The 17,165-nt window shown below is 43.3% G+C and overlaps 1 protein-coding gene across 1 annotated transcript in view; it reads right to left on the bottom strand.

Annotated features, from left to right (window-relative positions):
• The window catches only part of cacna1db (calcium channel, voltage-dependent, L type, alpha 1D subunit, b), a 114,889-nt gene that overhangs the window by 91,952 nt on the left and 5,772 nt on the right, over nucleotides 1-17,165 (bottom strand). The window contains exons 2-3 of the mRNA XM_055223145.1: nucleotides 16,659-17,124; nucleotides 15,821-15,926 (exon numbers count right to left, since the gene is read on the bottom strand). Of these exons, the coding sequence (XP_055079120.1) occupies nucleotides 15,821-15,926; nucleotides 16,659-17,124 (572 nt within the window). The remainder of the gene's footprint in view (nucleotides 1-15,820; nucleotides 15,927-16,658; nucleotides 17,125-17,165) is intronic.

The raw sequence follows: 17,165 nt of genomic DNA, 5'->3' as shown, positions 1-17,165 counted from the left end.
AGCTGTTAATCATGTTATAATGTTTTTCAAATTAGCTCACTTTGAATTGTAATTTGGTTGATTCATGCATATTTGAGTAATCCTTGGAATCCTTGGAAAATGTCTGTTTCCACCTACCCCTTATCTGTACCCACTGCTCTGTACTGTAGTACTTTTTGGAAAATTCAACTTGTGGGACTTGAAGAGCCACTGTGCCAAATTTCAGGTTCTTAAATGAAACAATAAGTTGTCTTATTACTCTGAAATTCAAGAAAATTAGGACATTTTGCCTTTAGAATAACATGAGCACTTCCGCACATTGCCATGGCAACACAATGCAAAAACATCATGAGTCATATTGATTTTTTAATCAGGATGACACAAAGAGTCACTGTGCCATTTTTTTTTTTTTTTTTGTTAAATCTTATAAAATTTCAGAAAACTATATGGGGAAAACTAAATGGGGCTGTCGCTCCATTTGTAAATTCTCATTCATGCAACATGTATTATTGCACATGTACATTTTGGACAAAATTTGGTGAGTGTTTGAAAAGCATTTTCAGTGGAAAAAACAGGAGAAAGAATAAATAAATAAATATGTATTATAAATAATATGTTTAGCAAGAACAATATATCCAATGCCATGGCAACAACATATTAGGCCTATATGTTATTTGAAAGTTGTTGAACTTCCCCATGTCACCGTAAATGACGAGTGTGTCATTCACCATCTCATCAGAGTCGCCCACTGACCTCCCATTTGATTTCATTTTAGGAGTTATAAATAAGGCCCAAGCCTGTGGTATGGGTGCTTGGACACTGCTTGATGCCAGGAGTGTGTTTGGGGGACATGAGTGCTCTGTGCTCTGACTCATTGTTGACTATTACTTGTTGGCAATAATAAATATGCATGTCCCATGGGTGCTTGGATACTGCTTTTAATGGAAGTGACTGAGAAGAAAGTCAGTTGACAACGATGTCCATGCGCTGATCATAGGGGCTCGGGCCTAATAGATATAACTTCAGGAACCTTCTTTCAGATTCTTGCCTGATCTAAGAACAATTGTATTTTGTATGGATGTACATACATAAAAGACTGTTACAACCGGGAACTTGAAATGTGTAAAACAGACGTCTTTAGGATTGAGAATTGTGTTAAATTGAATCGAGGCTCCAAAATCAAAATCAAATCACCAGGAACTTAAAGAGTCACACCCCTAATATTAAGCCTATTGATCTCCACAAATACAAGCAGGTGAGACTATTTGGCCCATTCATGGGTCAGATCTGAGAAGAGACAACTCCGCTCACAGTAAGAATGCATTTTTTTAAGGTATTTTTAAGACTAGCAGGTAGTGGGCCCTCTAACAGAAAAGTTACACTGAACTTTGAATTTGATGATCAGAAAATGTCCGCTGAAGATTTATAGATTCATAAAACAAGGAGGAACACCACCTAATGACATCATGCTGCATTTTAACACTTTTAACACTATCAATAATCAATTTCCCATAATCCAGGCTCTTTAAGCGTGACTGTGCTGTAAAAGGTAGACTGCTGTAAGCCCACATAATCACATAATCTGCTCATTTCCTGTTGTCTCATTATGATGTGATACCTTTGTCACATGGGTCATGCTGGCACAGGATTACCCACACAATTACTTCTCTTTAACACTGGGAATCAACTATCACATACTAATGGCAAAAGCCGAAGTTAAATCTGTCAACTGGACAAAAGGTTGTAGGAGTGAACATGTTTGGCTAGTCATTCAAGACACTTGATCAGTTCTGGTCAGATTACTGTTGGACACTGCCTTATATTTGTCTGGAGGGAGGAGCTAACTACACTGAAACTGTAAACAGCTTTTTTCAGCCTTAATGGCCTCCATTCAACCTTTAATGGTCATACTGGCACGCTCTATTGTTCTTTTTGTTTCCTTTGTTTGAGTTGGGCCTGAGGATGGAGTTATAAATTGGGGACAGGTGATGTCTCAGGCCCCCATTCCTGTTCAAGGAAGGACTGTCTTTCCTAACAAAAAATGCTTTTTTAACTCCCCTCTCAAACTATTATTTCCTCTGTCTAAGATCTTTCCCTCACTATCTTCAAAGGAGTGGTTAGTGTCTTTGAGATGCAGATGTACAGCAGACTGGGGTCCAGAGGAGCTCTCTCGACAGCGTTGGTACCTTCTCTTATGAAGTGACTGTTTAGTTTCTCCAGTGTAACGCTCACTGGACTCTTCACTACACTGAATGGAGTAGACCACATTACTTTTGTCCTTTGGGTGAACCAGTTTCTGTCTTAAAGTGTTTGTAGGTTTGAAATAGACTAAAAATATCGGAAAATTCAGTTTTTCAGACACACCAGCTGTGTAAGGAATAGTTACACCTTTCCTTCTATGTTCAGATTCCCTGTCCGTTTTCGGATTTCAGTAGATCTAGACTACATTTAATTAAAAAAAACAAGGTAAACAGACAAAATATAATCATAAAAGCAGGTTAAACATGAAAAGCACTCCTAAATACCTGGCTTTTGAGTTTCTTGAAGGTGGATAGTTCATTGCAGTCACAGATTTGCTGAGGTAGTGAGTTCCAGAGAGTGAGGGAAGCGATGGAGGAGGCTCTACGTCACCAGGTTTGGAGCTTGGTCCTGTAGGGAAGGGACAGGAGGCTGTCGGAGCAGGAGTGGAGAGAGCGGCACGAAGTGGGGGTGGGCAGTAGGTCTGTGAGGTAAAAGGGGGCCTGCTTGTAGAGGTTTTGAAGGTGATGAGGAGGACTTTGAATGTATTGCAGTTTATTGAGAGTTTCTAAGGGTGTGCCATGAAGGATGCTGTTGCAGTAGTCGTGAGAGGTGATGCACAGAATAAGGTTTCAGCAGCAGAGAAAGTGAGTGCTGCACTGAGGCAGGCAATGTTTTTGAGAAGTGCTGTTTCTATGCTGTGCTTTTGGCTGAAACCGGACTGGAATGGTTCAAAAAGACTGTTGGAGTTTAGGTCGGTTTGTCAATGTGCAGCTACGACACGCTTGAGAATTTTGGATAGGAAGAGAAGGTTGGCTAAGGGCCAGAAGTCTGCAAAGTTATCAGGGTCAAGAGTACTGAGGTGATGGATGCCAACCCCAGAGACTGCATTCAACTGTTTTAATAAAGTTGCAGAATAACAAAATGTTCCAAAATGCACTTAATACTACACACAAGCGTATTCCCTGTTTACTGACGATGTGAAACATGTGGCTGGGTTCCACACACACTCACACACACTCACACACACAGTCTGTGAGTAACTTGCATTGCGCTCCACGTTTCTGCTATATAGCTTAAGCTCAAAAACTCCTACGATTAATCTAGTGTGGCCAAAAATATTTGCTATAATTGGAAAACCAGTTTATCTTGACATCCCTAGTAAGCTTATATAGTTTGGCACTGGTTTTTTTCTTTATGAAAAGCCCCAAAAAATTCTACCATAAGAAGCTGTCTTCAAGTTTTAAACATAGGCTGTATATATAAATGGACATAGCTAACCTGCTAGCCACCGTGTTCCACATAAGAATTCACTTCTCTCTTCTCTCAGTAACTGCTGCTCTCACTCATCATTCTGACCTTAAAACATGAATAACAGACAAATCCTGCCTTTTTCTCAGAAGTTTAAATAATGAAAGTGAACATAACCTATTGATAAGCAGCACTTGTACAGTATGAGGTAACAGGCTAAGTAACCCAAGCACTAGAGCAGTCCACAGTCCAGAGGCAGTGATGAAGATGATGATCATGATGATCTCGATGATGAAGATGATTACTTCCACTTGACAGCTCGGTCCTCGCTCTTACATCACAGACGCGTCTCACGTGCTATGCTCGTTTCTTCTCAGTCTGAAGCCTAATCCGGCCCTGGCTGCACTCACTACTGCTTATACTCTCAGAGACTCACACATCAGCACCACTCAGTGAATTCAGTCTCACTCTGCACTTACTATAGCGAACTGTAACGATCCTTAAATGCACGGACATCTCCCTAGTTTTTGAAGCCAATATTTATTTAATAGCTTTTTATTAATGAAACTCAAATAGGATACTAATTCTGTTTTAAGTACCCCCCCCCCCCCAATCCCCACTGTCAATGAAATTATGCAGACCTAATCATTGTTGTCAAAACGGTTGCCTTTACCAAATCTCCAAACAAAAACCCTACATGCGCCATAAGAATTCAGACTGGATTCAGAGAAGTTATACTTCATAGTTAATAATAAAATGCATATGGATGCTTAGTGGCACTTTGTATGGAAACAAAATGCAAGGCAAACTTACAAGTGTAAATAGGTCTGTTAGCATCATTATTTTAACAAATATACAATGCCTGGCCAAAAAAAGTTGCCACCAAAACAAAGGGTCACATACTCTAATATTTGGTTGTTCGGCCTTTAGCTTTGATTATGGCGCATGTTAATTGTTCATTTCTGCAATGTCACAAGATTTATTTCCATCCAGTGTTGCATTAATTTTTCACCTCTTGCATTGATGATGTTAGTTTGACGCTGCTCAAAGCTTCTCCAGCACATCCCAAAGATTCTCAATGGGGTTAAGGTCTGGACTCTGTGGTGGACAATCCATGTGTGAAAATGATGCCTCCTGCTCCTGAGTCCGATGAATCCTGGCATTGTCATCTTGGAATATGCTCGTGCCATCAGGGAAGAAAAAATCCACTGATGGAAGAACCTGGTCATTCAGTATATTCAGGTGTCAGCTGACCTCATTCTTTGAGCACAGACTGTTGCTGAACCTAGACCTGACCAAGTGCAGGAGGAGAGGACCTATTTGCTTAGCTAAATCCAGGTGGCAAGTACACAATAAAGAACTGTGCTAGGTCATAACTTCAAGAAAATGAGGCCTCAATGTGAAAATAAACAAACTATAATTCATTAAATTGAATTCAAATTCCCGGACTTATGAAAGTGAAGGTGTTTTACAGCCATTTAATTGTTTTAAACAATATTAAATACATGGAACAATATTAAATACTATAGTAAGAAAAATTACAATAAACTATAAATCTATATTTCTATCTATCTATCTATACATAAGTCTATATCTTTCTCCTCCAATGTGCATGAGTACATGATCGCGCCTGTGCATGTACACGGTCAAACCCCCCCTGCTGCAGCCCTACATTTATTAAATGTAGATAACCTGCTCTTGTTTCAACTTCCCCTTCAGATGTACAAATGTAAGTGATTATTGTGAGACAACTAGATTTTTTGTAATTCTTCACGATTATTAAAACCATAATAAATACGGATGCACTGTTCCAGCTTTACCATTAGTTCCGATACTGATTTAGATATTATAGCTTTAATTATCTGCCGATACTGACATCAACTGATACCAGGGCAGAAAATAAAAAATATTTCCAAAAATTAAATAAGACACTAGTGCTCCAGATGTGTTACATCACTCTTATTTGTCTCAAGAGCTTTCATTATAACACTTTCATTATAACAACCAGTAAATTGTCTTATTACATCAATTTATATGTCCAACCAGGTTATCGGCTGAACCGATATTCAGAAGCGAATATAAAATCAAGCAAATTTTTCAGGATCGACACCGGTGCATCTCTATAAAATAGTGAAATCCATGGTTTTAATTCACACAATCTAATACAATTTACTCAAATATGTCAACACAGTCCTCAGCGTTTATTTAGTTGCTTCAGATGATTATTGCGATTAAAAATGTCCAAACTGTAAATGGTGTCATGGACTATAACTATGTAGCAGACAAAAGGATGATATGGCTTCTTTAAAAAAAACATGCATGCAAATTAAGGGCTTCCAGTATTCGTACACTGTACATATGCTGAAGGCACAAATAAAACTTGAGATTATTTTAATGCAGTACTTAACCATAAATAGCTAAACTCAAGTACAGTGACAGTCCCTTGACTAAAGCCTGACCAGGGCAGATGTATTCCTCACTGGAGACACGTTACTCCAAGCCAGTGAATACAACTGTGCACTGATGAAGCAGTCTACTTCAGTCCACTCTCATGACAGTGTGCAATAATTGAGATCGACTGACATTTGCTCTTTTTGAACATTAAGTGCACCTGCAGCCAATCATGACCCAGTGCTAGTGCAGCCTCTGCAGCTCATTGAGTGAATTCTGGAGGTTCTGAGCTTTCACATACATGCTGTATATGGCCTGTCCATATGCTGAGAATGAGAAAAACTTGTATGTGTCCTCTGCAGGTGCAAGACACTGGCCACACAGGTTCAGTTGTGACTGTAGTACCTAACGTCAGGGTACATAGATTACAGTCTGAACGTACTGATGAATTCTACCTCAGAAAGATGTACATAAACTGTCATCTCTTATCTGACAGTTGTAATCTCATCAAAGCGTATTAGTGTAAATCTCCCTTTTGTCACATGCTCTGCATTAGTCCAGTGTAGAGGCTGTGTTATTGTCACATGTAATCCACTATTATGATCAGCACAGCACAGCACCAGCACAGCACAAACCTAAAATACTACTACTACTACTGCTACTACTACTACTACTACATATATAGATTGTGATATGCACTTATAAATTAGTCACAGTGAATAAACAGGATGTTCAGAATGCATCATTTAAGTGTGGAATAACTTTAGACCATTGCAAATGTTTTAAAATAAACTAGTTCAGTTTTTCATGCTTAAAATCTGGTACAGCACCATCCATTTTCTTCCGCTTATCCGGAGCCGGGTCGCGGGGGCAGCAGTCTAAGCAGGGACTCCCAAACTTCCCTCACCCCAGACACGTCCTCCAGCTCCTCCGGTGGGACCCCAAGGCGTTCCCAGGCCAGCCGAGAGACATAGTCCCTCCAGCGTGTCCTGGGTCTTCCCCGGGGCCTCCTCCCGGTAGGACATGCCCAGAACACCTCCCTAGGGAGGCGTCCAGGAGGCATCCTGAGCAGATGCCCGAGCCTCAGCTGGCTCCTCTCCAGTACCCTGGAATAGACCTTACCGGGAAGGCTGAGGAGTGTGATTCCCCTGTAATTGGAACACACCCTCCGGTCCCCCTTCTTATACAGAGGGACCACCACCCCGGTCTGCCATTCCACAGGTACTGTCCCCGACCGCCACGCGATGTTGCAAAGACGTGTCAGCCAAGACAGTCCCACAACATCCAGAGACTTGAGGTACTCGGGACGGATCTCGTCCACCCCCGGAGCCTTGCCACCGAGGAGCTTGCCAACCACCTCAGTGACTTCAGCCAGGGTGATGGACGAGTCCGCCTCCGGGTCCCCAGTCTCTGCTTCCTCCTCGTAAGACATGACGGGGGGATTGAGGAGATCCTCAAAGTATTCCTTCCACCGCCCGACAACATCCCCAGTCGAGGTCAGCAGCTCTCCACCCGCACTGTAAACAGTGTTGGTGAAGCACTGCTTCCCCCTCCTGACGCGTTGGACGGTTTGCCAGAATCTCTTTGAGGCCGTCCAATAGTCCTCCTCCATGGCCTCCCCGAACTCCTCCCAACCCCGAGTTTTTGCCTCTGTGACCGCACGAGCCACGGCACGCTTGTCCCGCCGGTACTCATCGGCTGCCTCAGGAGTCCCACGAGCCAACAAGGCTCGATAGGACTCCTTCTTCAGCTTGACGGCATCCCTTACTTCCAGTGTCCACCACCGGGTTCGGGGATTGCCGCCGCGACAAGCACCACAGACCTTACGACCACAGCTACGAGCGGCCGCATTGACAATAGAGGTGGAGAACATGGCCCACTCGGAGTCCATGTCTCCAACCTCCCAGGGGATCAGGGAGAAGTTCTCCCGGAGGTGGGAGTTGAAGACCCCTCTGACAGAGGGCTCCGCCAGACGTTCCCAAAAGACCCTTACAATACGCTTGGGTCTGCCAGGTCTGTCCGGCTTCCTCCTCCGCCAGCGGATCCAACTCACCACCAGGTGGTGATCGGTTGACAGCTCAGCCCCTCTCTTCACCCGAGTGTCCAAGACACGCGGTCGGAGGTCAGATGACACGACAACAAAGTCGATCATCGACCTCCGACCTAGAGTGTCCTGGTGCCACGTGCACCGATGGACACCCTTGTGCTCGAACATGGTGTTTGTTATGGACAAGCTGTGACTAGCACAGAAGTCCAATAACAAAACACCGCTCGGGTTCAGATCAGGGAGGCCGTTCTTCCCAATCACGCCCCCCCAAGTGTCACTGTCGTTACCCACATGGGCGTTGAAGTCCCCCAGGAGAACAACGGAGTCCCCAGTCGGTGCACTGTCTAGTACCCCTCCCAGGGACTCCAAGAAGGCCGGGTACTCTGCACTGCTGTTTGGCCCGTAGGCCGACACAACAGTGAGAGACCTGTCCCCGACCCGAAGGCGCAGGGACGCGACCCTCTCGTTCACTGGAATGAACCCCAACACGAAGCGGCTGAGCTGTGAGGCAATGAGCAAGCCCACACCAGCTCGCCGCCGCTCCCCGCGGGCAACGCCAGAGAAATGGAGAGTCCAGCCCCTCTCAAGAAGTTGGGTTCCAGAGCCCAAACTGTGCGTGGAGGTGAGGCCGACTATATCTAGCCAGTAACGCTCAACCTCCTGCACAAGCTCAGGCTCCTTCCCCCAGCGAGGTGACATTCCATGTCCCCAGAGCTAGTCTCCATGTCTAGAGATCTGATCGTCGAGGCCCCCGCCTTCGACTGCCGCTCAGATCTTCATGCACCGGCCCCTTACAGATCCTCTTGCGGGTGGTGGGTCCACATGAGGACGGCCCCACGTCACTCCTTCGGGCTGAGCCCGGCCGGGCCCATGGGGAAAGGCCCGGCTACCAGGCGCTCGCTGTTGAGCACCCACCCCAGGCCTGGCTCCAGGGTGGGGCCCCGGTAACACCGGTCCGGGCGACATAAACGGCCTTGTTTTTGCACTCTTCATAAGGGGCTTCTGAACCGCTCTTCGTCTAACCCGTCCCCCTGGACCTGTTTGCCATGGGTGACCCTACCAGGGGCATGAAGCTCCCAACAACAGAGCTCCCAGGATCATTCGGGCACTCAAACCCCTCCACCACGTTAAGGTGGCGGTTCAGGGAGGGGTACAGCACCTTTAATGTAATTTTGTATTTATTTATTTTTTTACCGATTCTATTTCATTGTTCCACTAGCCATGTGTTTGAGCAGAGGAAGGACACTTGCCTTGGATTGGAAGTGACTTTGGAGGAACCTAGACTTTGGGAAACAGTCATCTCTCTCCCACAGAGCCCCTCGCTCTGGGTCGGCCGCACCACATTTCCTTTGGCTCACACTGACCACTAATCCAGTGTGCTAATCCTCATCTCCTCGCACACAAGCACACACATGCACACACATATACACGCACACAGCCCACACACTGCCTTAGAACCGTCAATGACAGTATAAAGTGACACACACATTTAGCATCTCACAGCACAGTTATGAAGGGAAATCTACTGGGAAAACACCAAAAGAGCTCCACTAAACCAAGACTGAATCAAGTCTAAACCAGGACCAAGCCAGGACTAAATCAGGGGCAAACAGGATCAAATAAGATTGTCTGCAGGTGCTGGGGTTTAGGTAGTGACCATTCAGATCAGAGACGGTCCTTTTAGGTTTAAACCAACTGGGTTTCAGCACTGAAACTAGCAACCCAAATGAGAGGCTCATGTGAGGCTCATTCTGCTTTCTGATTGGATAATCATCTTTGGAACCAAAACATCAAATAAACAACATAAACAACTTGGCCATCATGTCCAGTATATTGTAATTAAGAATAATTTGAATGTTTACCTTGCATCTGGGGACAGTTATGTCATGCTTATCAAATCTAAAATCTAAATCTCACATACAGTTCATTTAATTTAATTGATCACTGCCATTTAACACAAAACATAAAAATCTCCAAATCACATGCTTTTACTGACAGAGGACAGAGGCTGTAGACCTCCCCATAAAACAATCCAAGCTGAGCATTGACGATATGACTAAACTAGGTCTAAGCCTAAAAACATGGTTTGAGCCCAGTTTATTCGTCTCCTAGCATAGGTTTAGTCCAAATATTGAATATTGCAGTTTTTTGTGGAACAGTGTAAAGGGTTCCAAATATGTTCACTCTTGCACACTGAATAAACAACACTAAAAGATGCAGAATCAAAGTCTATTTTGGTCATGTGTGGAAAAACATTAGGCCATTCAAAAAAATTATTTTCATATAGTGTATGTAAATATTTTTTCCTCACTGTCATGACATGAAATAAAAAACATTTTGGTATTTAGCGGATAAAAATAATTTTAGTAATTCTAACTGAGATGAAACAGGAATTTTGTGTGTGATTTCTTAACCCTCTACCAGAGGCCTGGGAGCTTGAGGGCTCTAAGGAGTATCTTTGCTGTTCCTGGACTGAGATGTCTGATGTTTTTCCTGGGATCTGCTGTAGCCACTCCTATATATATATATATATATATATATATATATATATATATATATATATATATATATATATATATATAAGCCAAGAATGGTGATAGCGAACCAACCAGGCGTCAGAGTGTGCATGTGTCAGAAACAGCCACTTCACCAAATAGTTTTATTGACAAGTTATGAGGATATATTATTTTGTTATGTTATAATGCTGTCCTGCAGTAAACTGTGGGACAGAGCCTGTGGTCAGCTCCGTGGGCAGAGCTCAGGTGTGCTGAGCTAAACTTCACGTGGTTTTATGCAGTCTATGGTTTTAGCGCTGCCCAATGAGTGGATTTGCATTCAAGTGTGCTCCTCCAGAAAGTAAAGCCTGTACACCCACAGTAAACCCCCATCTGCTCCAGACTCAAGCCCTCTGACTAAAGGGACGTGCTGGTGTTTAACTTTAGCATCGACATCAACACGGCTTTTCTTTCCGCTCTCATCCCTGTCCTCCGACACATATTCCCAGCGTTTCCGTAGCTTAGAGCCATGTAACCATGCCATGTAGCCATGATTTAATCAATAACAATATCATATATATTTGTGTGTATAGTTAATTATTTTAGTTAATTTAAGTCAATTTCTCCAGATTTCAATTAACCTTGCACAGCATAATGGATTCACAAGCTAAAAAAACAATCCATCTTGAAGGACTCCAACTCTAAGGTTAACCGCACAGGTGGACCAATTACAGAGCAGCAAAGCTGACAGACATACTTCAGCTTATTTTAGCTTCAATACTATTTTGTTTGTGAAAAACATGCAGAAGGTAAAAGCTTTGCTCTGCTGTTATGACGCTTCAACCAACCAGATTCAAATAATCGTCAGGCGTTCCACATTTTCCGATAGCTTTCAGCAAGAGCCGTCCTTGATTGATGTGTACAATAGAATTCAGAGCGCTGCACATGTCAGTCTGGTGTGAACCAGGTAAGGTTTCAATCTAGACATTTTTACACTTTGGATTTGTCACAGTTTGACTAGTAAATAAGATTTACATTTTGGCAAAACATTATCATGTAACACAAGAATAAACCGATGTACCACCTCATGTACTATAGTTTAAGAGGCACAGAGGCAGTATATTTTATGTTTAGTAGTAGCATGTAGCCTAGCATTCCAGAAGTGCATATGAGGTCCCATAGTGTTTGGACGGGTAACACACAGTAATTTCACCACAAAGCCTGGAAACTTAACATGACATCACAGGTCTGATACTCCTACACTCTGAAACAGCAGCAGCAGTGAAGATACTACTGCCTCCAGAGAAAGTGATGTGTCCTTAAAATATGAATGAAGGACAGATTTAATAGAACAGTCCTGGAATATAATTTATGATCATAAATTTACATTGCTCAAATTATAAACTGTGAATTTGACGGAAATGAAAATACACGTGTCAGCACAATTTAATGCTAAAAGCTGAAAACGGTGAGCCAAGCTGGAAAAACTGAACTACTTGTGAAAAAAGAAACAATGTATTATTTTGTGAGTAAACCTTTGCATGTCCATTAGTTTACAAAAGGAAAGAACTTCATAAATGAATATGCTTTTTATAAATTGACCTTTTAAAAAAGGTTTTATTGACAGCTTAATTCAAATGCTCAGCCGATCCGCTCAGTGAACACACACATGAACTATGGTCAGATGTTAAACAAAAGCCATTTGCACAGATAGAATGTCTGTATGTTAGCTTTCCACACTGATGCACAAAGCTCTCAGCGAAAACTATAATGTGCAGTGAGACTCTGGCGGCGTGAATAATCCCCATCTGTCCAGAGCACAGCTCAGTCAATGACCACACGAGCCACTGAACGCCACGCTATTCTATTATACCAATAAACTACTGAACACCAAGCAGCACAGATATACCAATGAACTACTGTATGGCACGCAGCACAGACATACCAATACACTACTGAACGCCACGCTATTCTGTTATACCAATACACTACTGAACGCCACGCTATTCTGTTATACCAATACACTACTGAACACCAAGCAGCACAGACATACCAATACACTACTGAACGCCACGCTATTCTGTTACACCAATACACTACTGAACGCCACGCTATTCTGTTACACCAATACACTACTGAACGCCACGCTATTCTGTTACACCAATACACTACTGAACGCCACGCTATTCTGTTATACCAATAAACTACTGAACACCAAGCAGCACAGATATACCAATGAACTACTGTATGGCACGCAGCACAGACATACCAATACACTACTGAACGCCACGCTATTCTGTTACACCAATACACTACTGAACGCCACGCTATTCTGTTACACCAATACACTACTGAACGCCACGCTATTCTGTTACACCAATACACTACTGAACACCAAGCAGCACAGACATACCAATACACTACTGAACGCCACGCTATTCTGTTACACCAATACACTACTGAACGCCACGCTATTCTGTTATACCAATACACTACTGAACGCCACGCTATTCTGTTACACCAATACACTACTGAACGCCACGCTATTCTGTTACACCAATACACTACTGAACACCAAGCAGCACAGACATACCAATACACTACTGAACACCAAGCAGCACAGACATACCAATACACTACTGAACACCAAGCAGCACAGACATACCAATACACTACTGAACGCCACGTTATTCTGTTATACCAATACACTACTGAACGCCACGTTATTCTGTTATACCAATACACTACTGAACGCCACACTACTGTTACACCAATAAACTACTGAACGCAATGCTACTCTGTTATACCAATACACTACTGATCGCCACGCTACTCCGTTATACCGATACATTACTGAACAGCAGACTACTTTGTTATACTAATAAACTACTGAACACAGAGACAATGAATGCCACTCTGTTATACACATAAACTACTGAACACCATGTTTTAATGCCTGTTGAGTCCCGAGGCAGTGCTATAAAATAATAAACAAATGCATATTAAAAATCAGGTATATAGATTAAAGTGAAAGTAAGTAAATTTCTGGATGTGGAAAGTCAACTACATAATTCCATGGAAACAGAAAGCTAAAACCATACTTTGGAACATTCTCCATGGAGATACATAGAGTGTTCCCTTGTTTATCGTGGGGGTTATGTTCTAAAAATAACCTGCAATAGGTGAAGTAGTCAGCTTTATTTTTTACAATTATTATGTTTTGCAGCTGTAGAACTCCTCACCACACACTTTATACACTTTTCTCAGACATGCATTAACATTTTCTCACATTTCTCTCTTGTTTAATTGATTAATAGTAACTCAAGCGTATTTCACAGTTCCTCGGACCGTGCCTCTTCATCCTGGTGTCGCTCCGCTGTAGTGTCGATTGAACATATATGTGAATTTGGCTGAATGCATTCTGTGCTGTGCGGTAAACACGGCACAGAGGAGACTGACTGACGGTGGTCTGCAGTCCCTTGGCAAAACACAATGCACATTTATAAGCTATAAAAAAGCGTGTAGAATTGCACTGGAAAATTCCGCGAAACAACGAGACCATGAAAGGTGAACCGCGATATAGCGAGGGACAACTTTAAAATGCAATAAAAACATCCTATTTTACTCTATTTTTGGCAAAGGACCTACTACTATGGTTTTGAGTATGGTATTGGAGAAAAAAAAAAAAAAAAGATGAAGGGAGGAGCACTCCTCAAGTGTTCATGGGAGTTTGCCCTGCCAGTCCACATGTGTGGATCTGGAGAAGGCATTCGACCTTGTCCCTCATGGTGTCCTTTGGATGGTGTGTATGGGGTCCGGGGCTCTTTGCTAAGGGCTGACCGGTCCCTGTATGACCGGAGCAGGAGCTGTGCTCGCATTGCTGGCGGTAACTCAGACCTGTTCCAGGTGTGTGTTGGACTCCGCCAGGGCTGCCCCTTGTCACCGGTTCTGTTGATTGCATTTATGGACGGAATTTCTAGGCACAGCCGGGGGCTGGAGGGGGTCCAGTCTGGGAAACACAGGATCTCATCTCTTCTGTTCGCAGATGATGTTGTCCTGATGGCTTCATTGAACCTGACCTGTAATGTGCACTGGAGAGGTTTGAATTTGAAAAAAATAATATTTTATTTTTAAATAAAGAAAGGTTCGGTGAATGTGCATATGAAACTGGTGGGGTTCAGTACCTCCAACAAGGTTAAGAACCACTGCACTAGAGCAAAGAGAGCAGACATCGAAGAAAACCAATTTTACCAACCACTCTGCTCTTTTTCACAAATGTTCAGTCAAAACATCACAGTTAACAGCTCAACCAACACACAATGTTAGTGTACATCAAATATACACACCGGTCTAACACACAACCATGCTGTACTGTATTCGGTTTACCCTCTGTCAGAACTAATAGCCTGCACAATGATTTGACCCCCGGTAGCCTTTTGGATGGAGCATACAGGGAGTACAACTAATATAATGACTAAGCGACTAAAGACTTACAAGACTGTCAGCCCTGATTTGGTGTCCTTTACATGGAGATTGCAGGTGTAGTACTATTCTTAATGTAATTCTTTATGAGTCATTCATTGTATAACCAAGAGTCAAATACCCACGCACCCTTGTCTTTTCAGTGCATGAGCTTGTAATGACTGACTGTCCTAGAATGCAATGTCAATTGAATGTCAATGTCAGTTGAAACTAGAGGTTTTACATGCACTATATAAAAACACACATGTATAGTCAGAAGTTTACATACAGTAAGATTACTATGCATTTAAAGAATTTGGGAAAATATTTGACCTGTAACTTGGCCTGGTGGCATTAACTGCTTGTCTCCATGAAGATAGGTACATTTAATGCTATACTGAGTAACATTCCAGTCAAAGCAATAGCTACTCCAAGGAGACAAGAAAGTTAACCTTTACTTAGCAGCTAGATTTTTTGTTTGTCATGGACACCATATTCATGCCAATATCAATACAGGCTATATGTATCAATCTGAAAGCTAGAATGCCTAAAATGTTCCACAGCATGGCATTAAACGTATCATTAATCCATCACCATGAAGATAAGCAAGTGATGTCACCAAGCCAAGTTAGAGGTTAGATCTGTGGAGAGGCAACCCTGCTTACAGTGACAATGTATGTTTTTCAATGTATTTTTGAGTAATAAAAGCACTAGCAGTAAAATGCATTAGACATAAAATTACATACTGTGGAAATTCTTAGGCCAAGCATCTCCATGGAGACAAGCAGGTGGCTAAATCTCTCCATACAAGTTACGCAGTATGCCTTTAATAAATAAAATCTAGCATGTATTCCCCTGTGATATTTTAGCGAGACACTAAACCAACATGTTACCCATCACTTCATAAAAACAGATTGTTAACAAAAGGGGTAATGTGTTTTGTTTGTTAGTCACTCACCAACTCTTGGTTGGTGGAGTTGGAGTCGTCTCCGGGGAAAGGTATGTAGATGGCTAAGGCTACGCAGTTAGCAAAAATGGACAGCAGAATGAAGATATCAAATGGTCTGGAACAACACATTAAGGCCAATATTTGTATCAAACATGGACATGGTTTGTGCTAATGGTGCATCGAAATAATAAGTCACAGTCTGAATCAGCAGGTGAAACGAATCAAGTAGGATGACAGCCAGAATGTGGTGAGGTGTCACATGTGGGTGAAAGCCAAGACAGCCAGGCAAACAGAACAGAGACAGAGGGAGAGAGAGAGAGAGAGAGAGAGAGACAGAGAGAGAGAGAGAGAGACAGAGAGAGAGCGCCGTCATGGACTTCTAGGTCTTCATAGAAGGCCCAAACATTTCAGCATATAAATGTTAAATTTAATATTATTAATAAAATGACAGTGTCCAATCAGATTTGGTGTTGTTTTGAGGCTTACACGTTCAAAACTGTTCACCTGGCCTGCTGACAGCAAGCAGAGGGCTCTAGCGTTGGAACTGGCCAATCAGAGTCAATCAACCCGCCTCTTAAGTTACATTAACATAAGATGGTTTCAGCCCATATGCTATTGGACAGGATAGTATAGCATGGGGCAAGATAAAGATGAGTGGGCAAAGACATTAAGCAAATTGCAGGAATTCAACCTCAACAATGTGTCATGTGCACCACAAAGTAACCCCTAAGCCATCATACAGTGCATACATTGTCCAATACAAAGTTCAACTGATCTGATTTGTTCTAAAGCCATCACCACATGCATATAGTGGATCCCCCCACATGCAGAGTGCGTTAAAGGATACTTCCACTCGACCAGGCTGATGCAGGCGCGACGCAGAGGGTTGTTCAGGGTTAGACAGAAGAGGGCGCGGGGAGGCCTGCTGTTGGTGGAGCCGCCCTGCTTCTTGCTCTTAGCATACTGCTGTCTCTTCCTCTGGGCCAGGGATCCAGCAGGGGGCGCTGTAGTGGGGCTGCACACTGAGGGCCGGGCGCTCATGTTGGGCAGGGTGGCGGGCTTGTCACCGGCCGCGTCCTGAGCCTGGCGAGCCGCACTGATGGCTGCGTGCCAGGCCAGGACCGGACTGACCCCTGTCCCAGAGCCTTGGAGGGAAAGGGGGGCATGGGGGAGCAGGCCCAGTGACGAACCCACGGGACGCCCCGAACTGGCGGGGGCCTGCAAGGGCTCCTGGGTTGGCAGCTGGGGCAGGTGGCTCTGAGGCCAGGCTTCAACAGGAGGGCTGGGTCGTCTGATGCCGGCATACTGGGCCCCTGGCACAACAACAGAGACAGAGATTTGTTTACATTGATAT

This window comes from Periophthalmus magnuspinnatus, chromosome 7 (assembly GCF_009829125.3).
Source record: "Periophthalmus magnuspinnatus isolate fPerMag1 chromosome 7, fPerMag1.2.pri, whole genome shotgun sequence".
Taxonomy (NCBI): Eukaryota; Metazoa; Chordata; class Actinopteri; order Gobiiformes; family Gobiidae; genus Periophthalmus; species Periophthalmus magnuspinnatus.
Note: the sequence above shows the minus strand (reverse complement) of the source record. Positions and strands in the feature narration are given on the sequence as shown.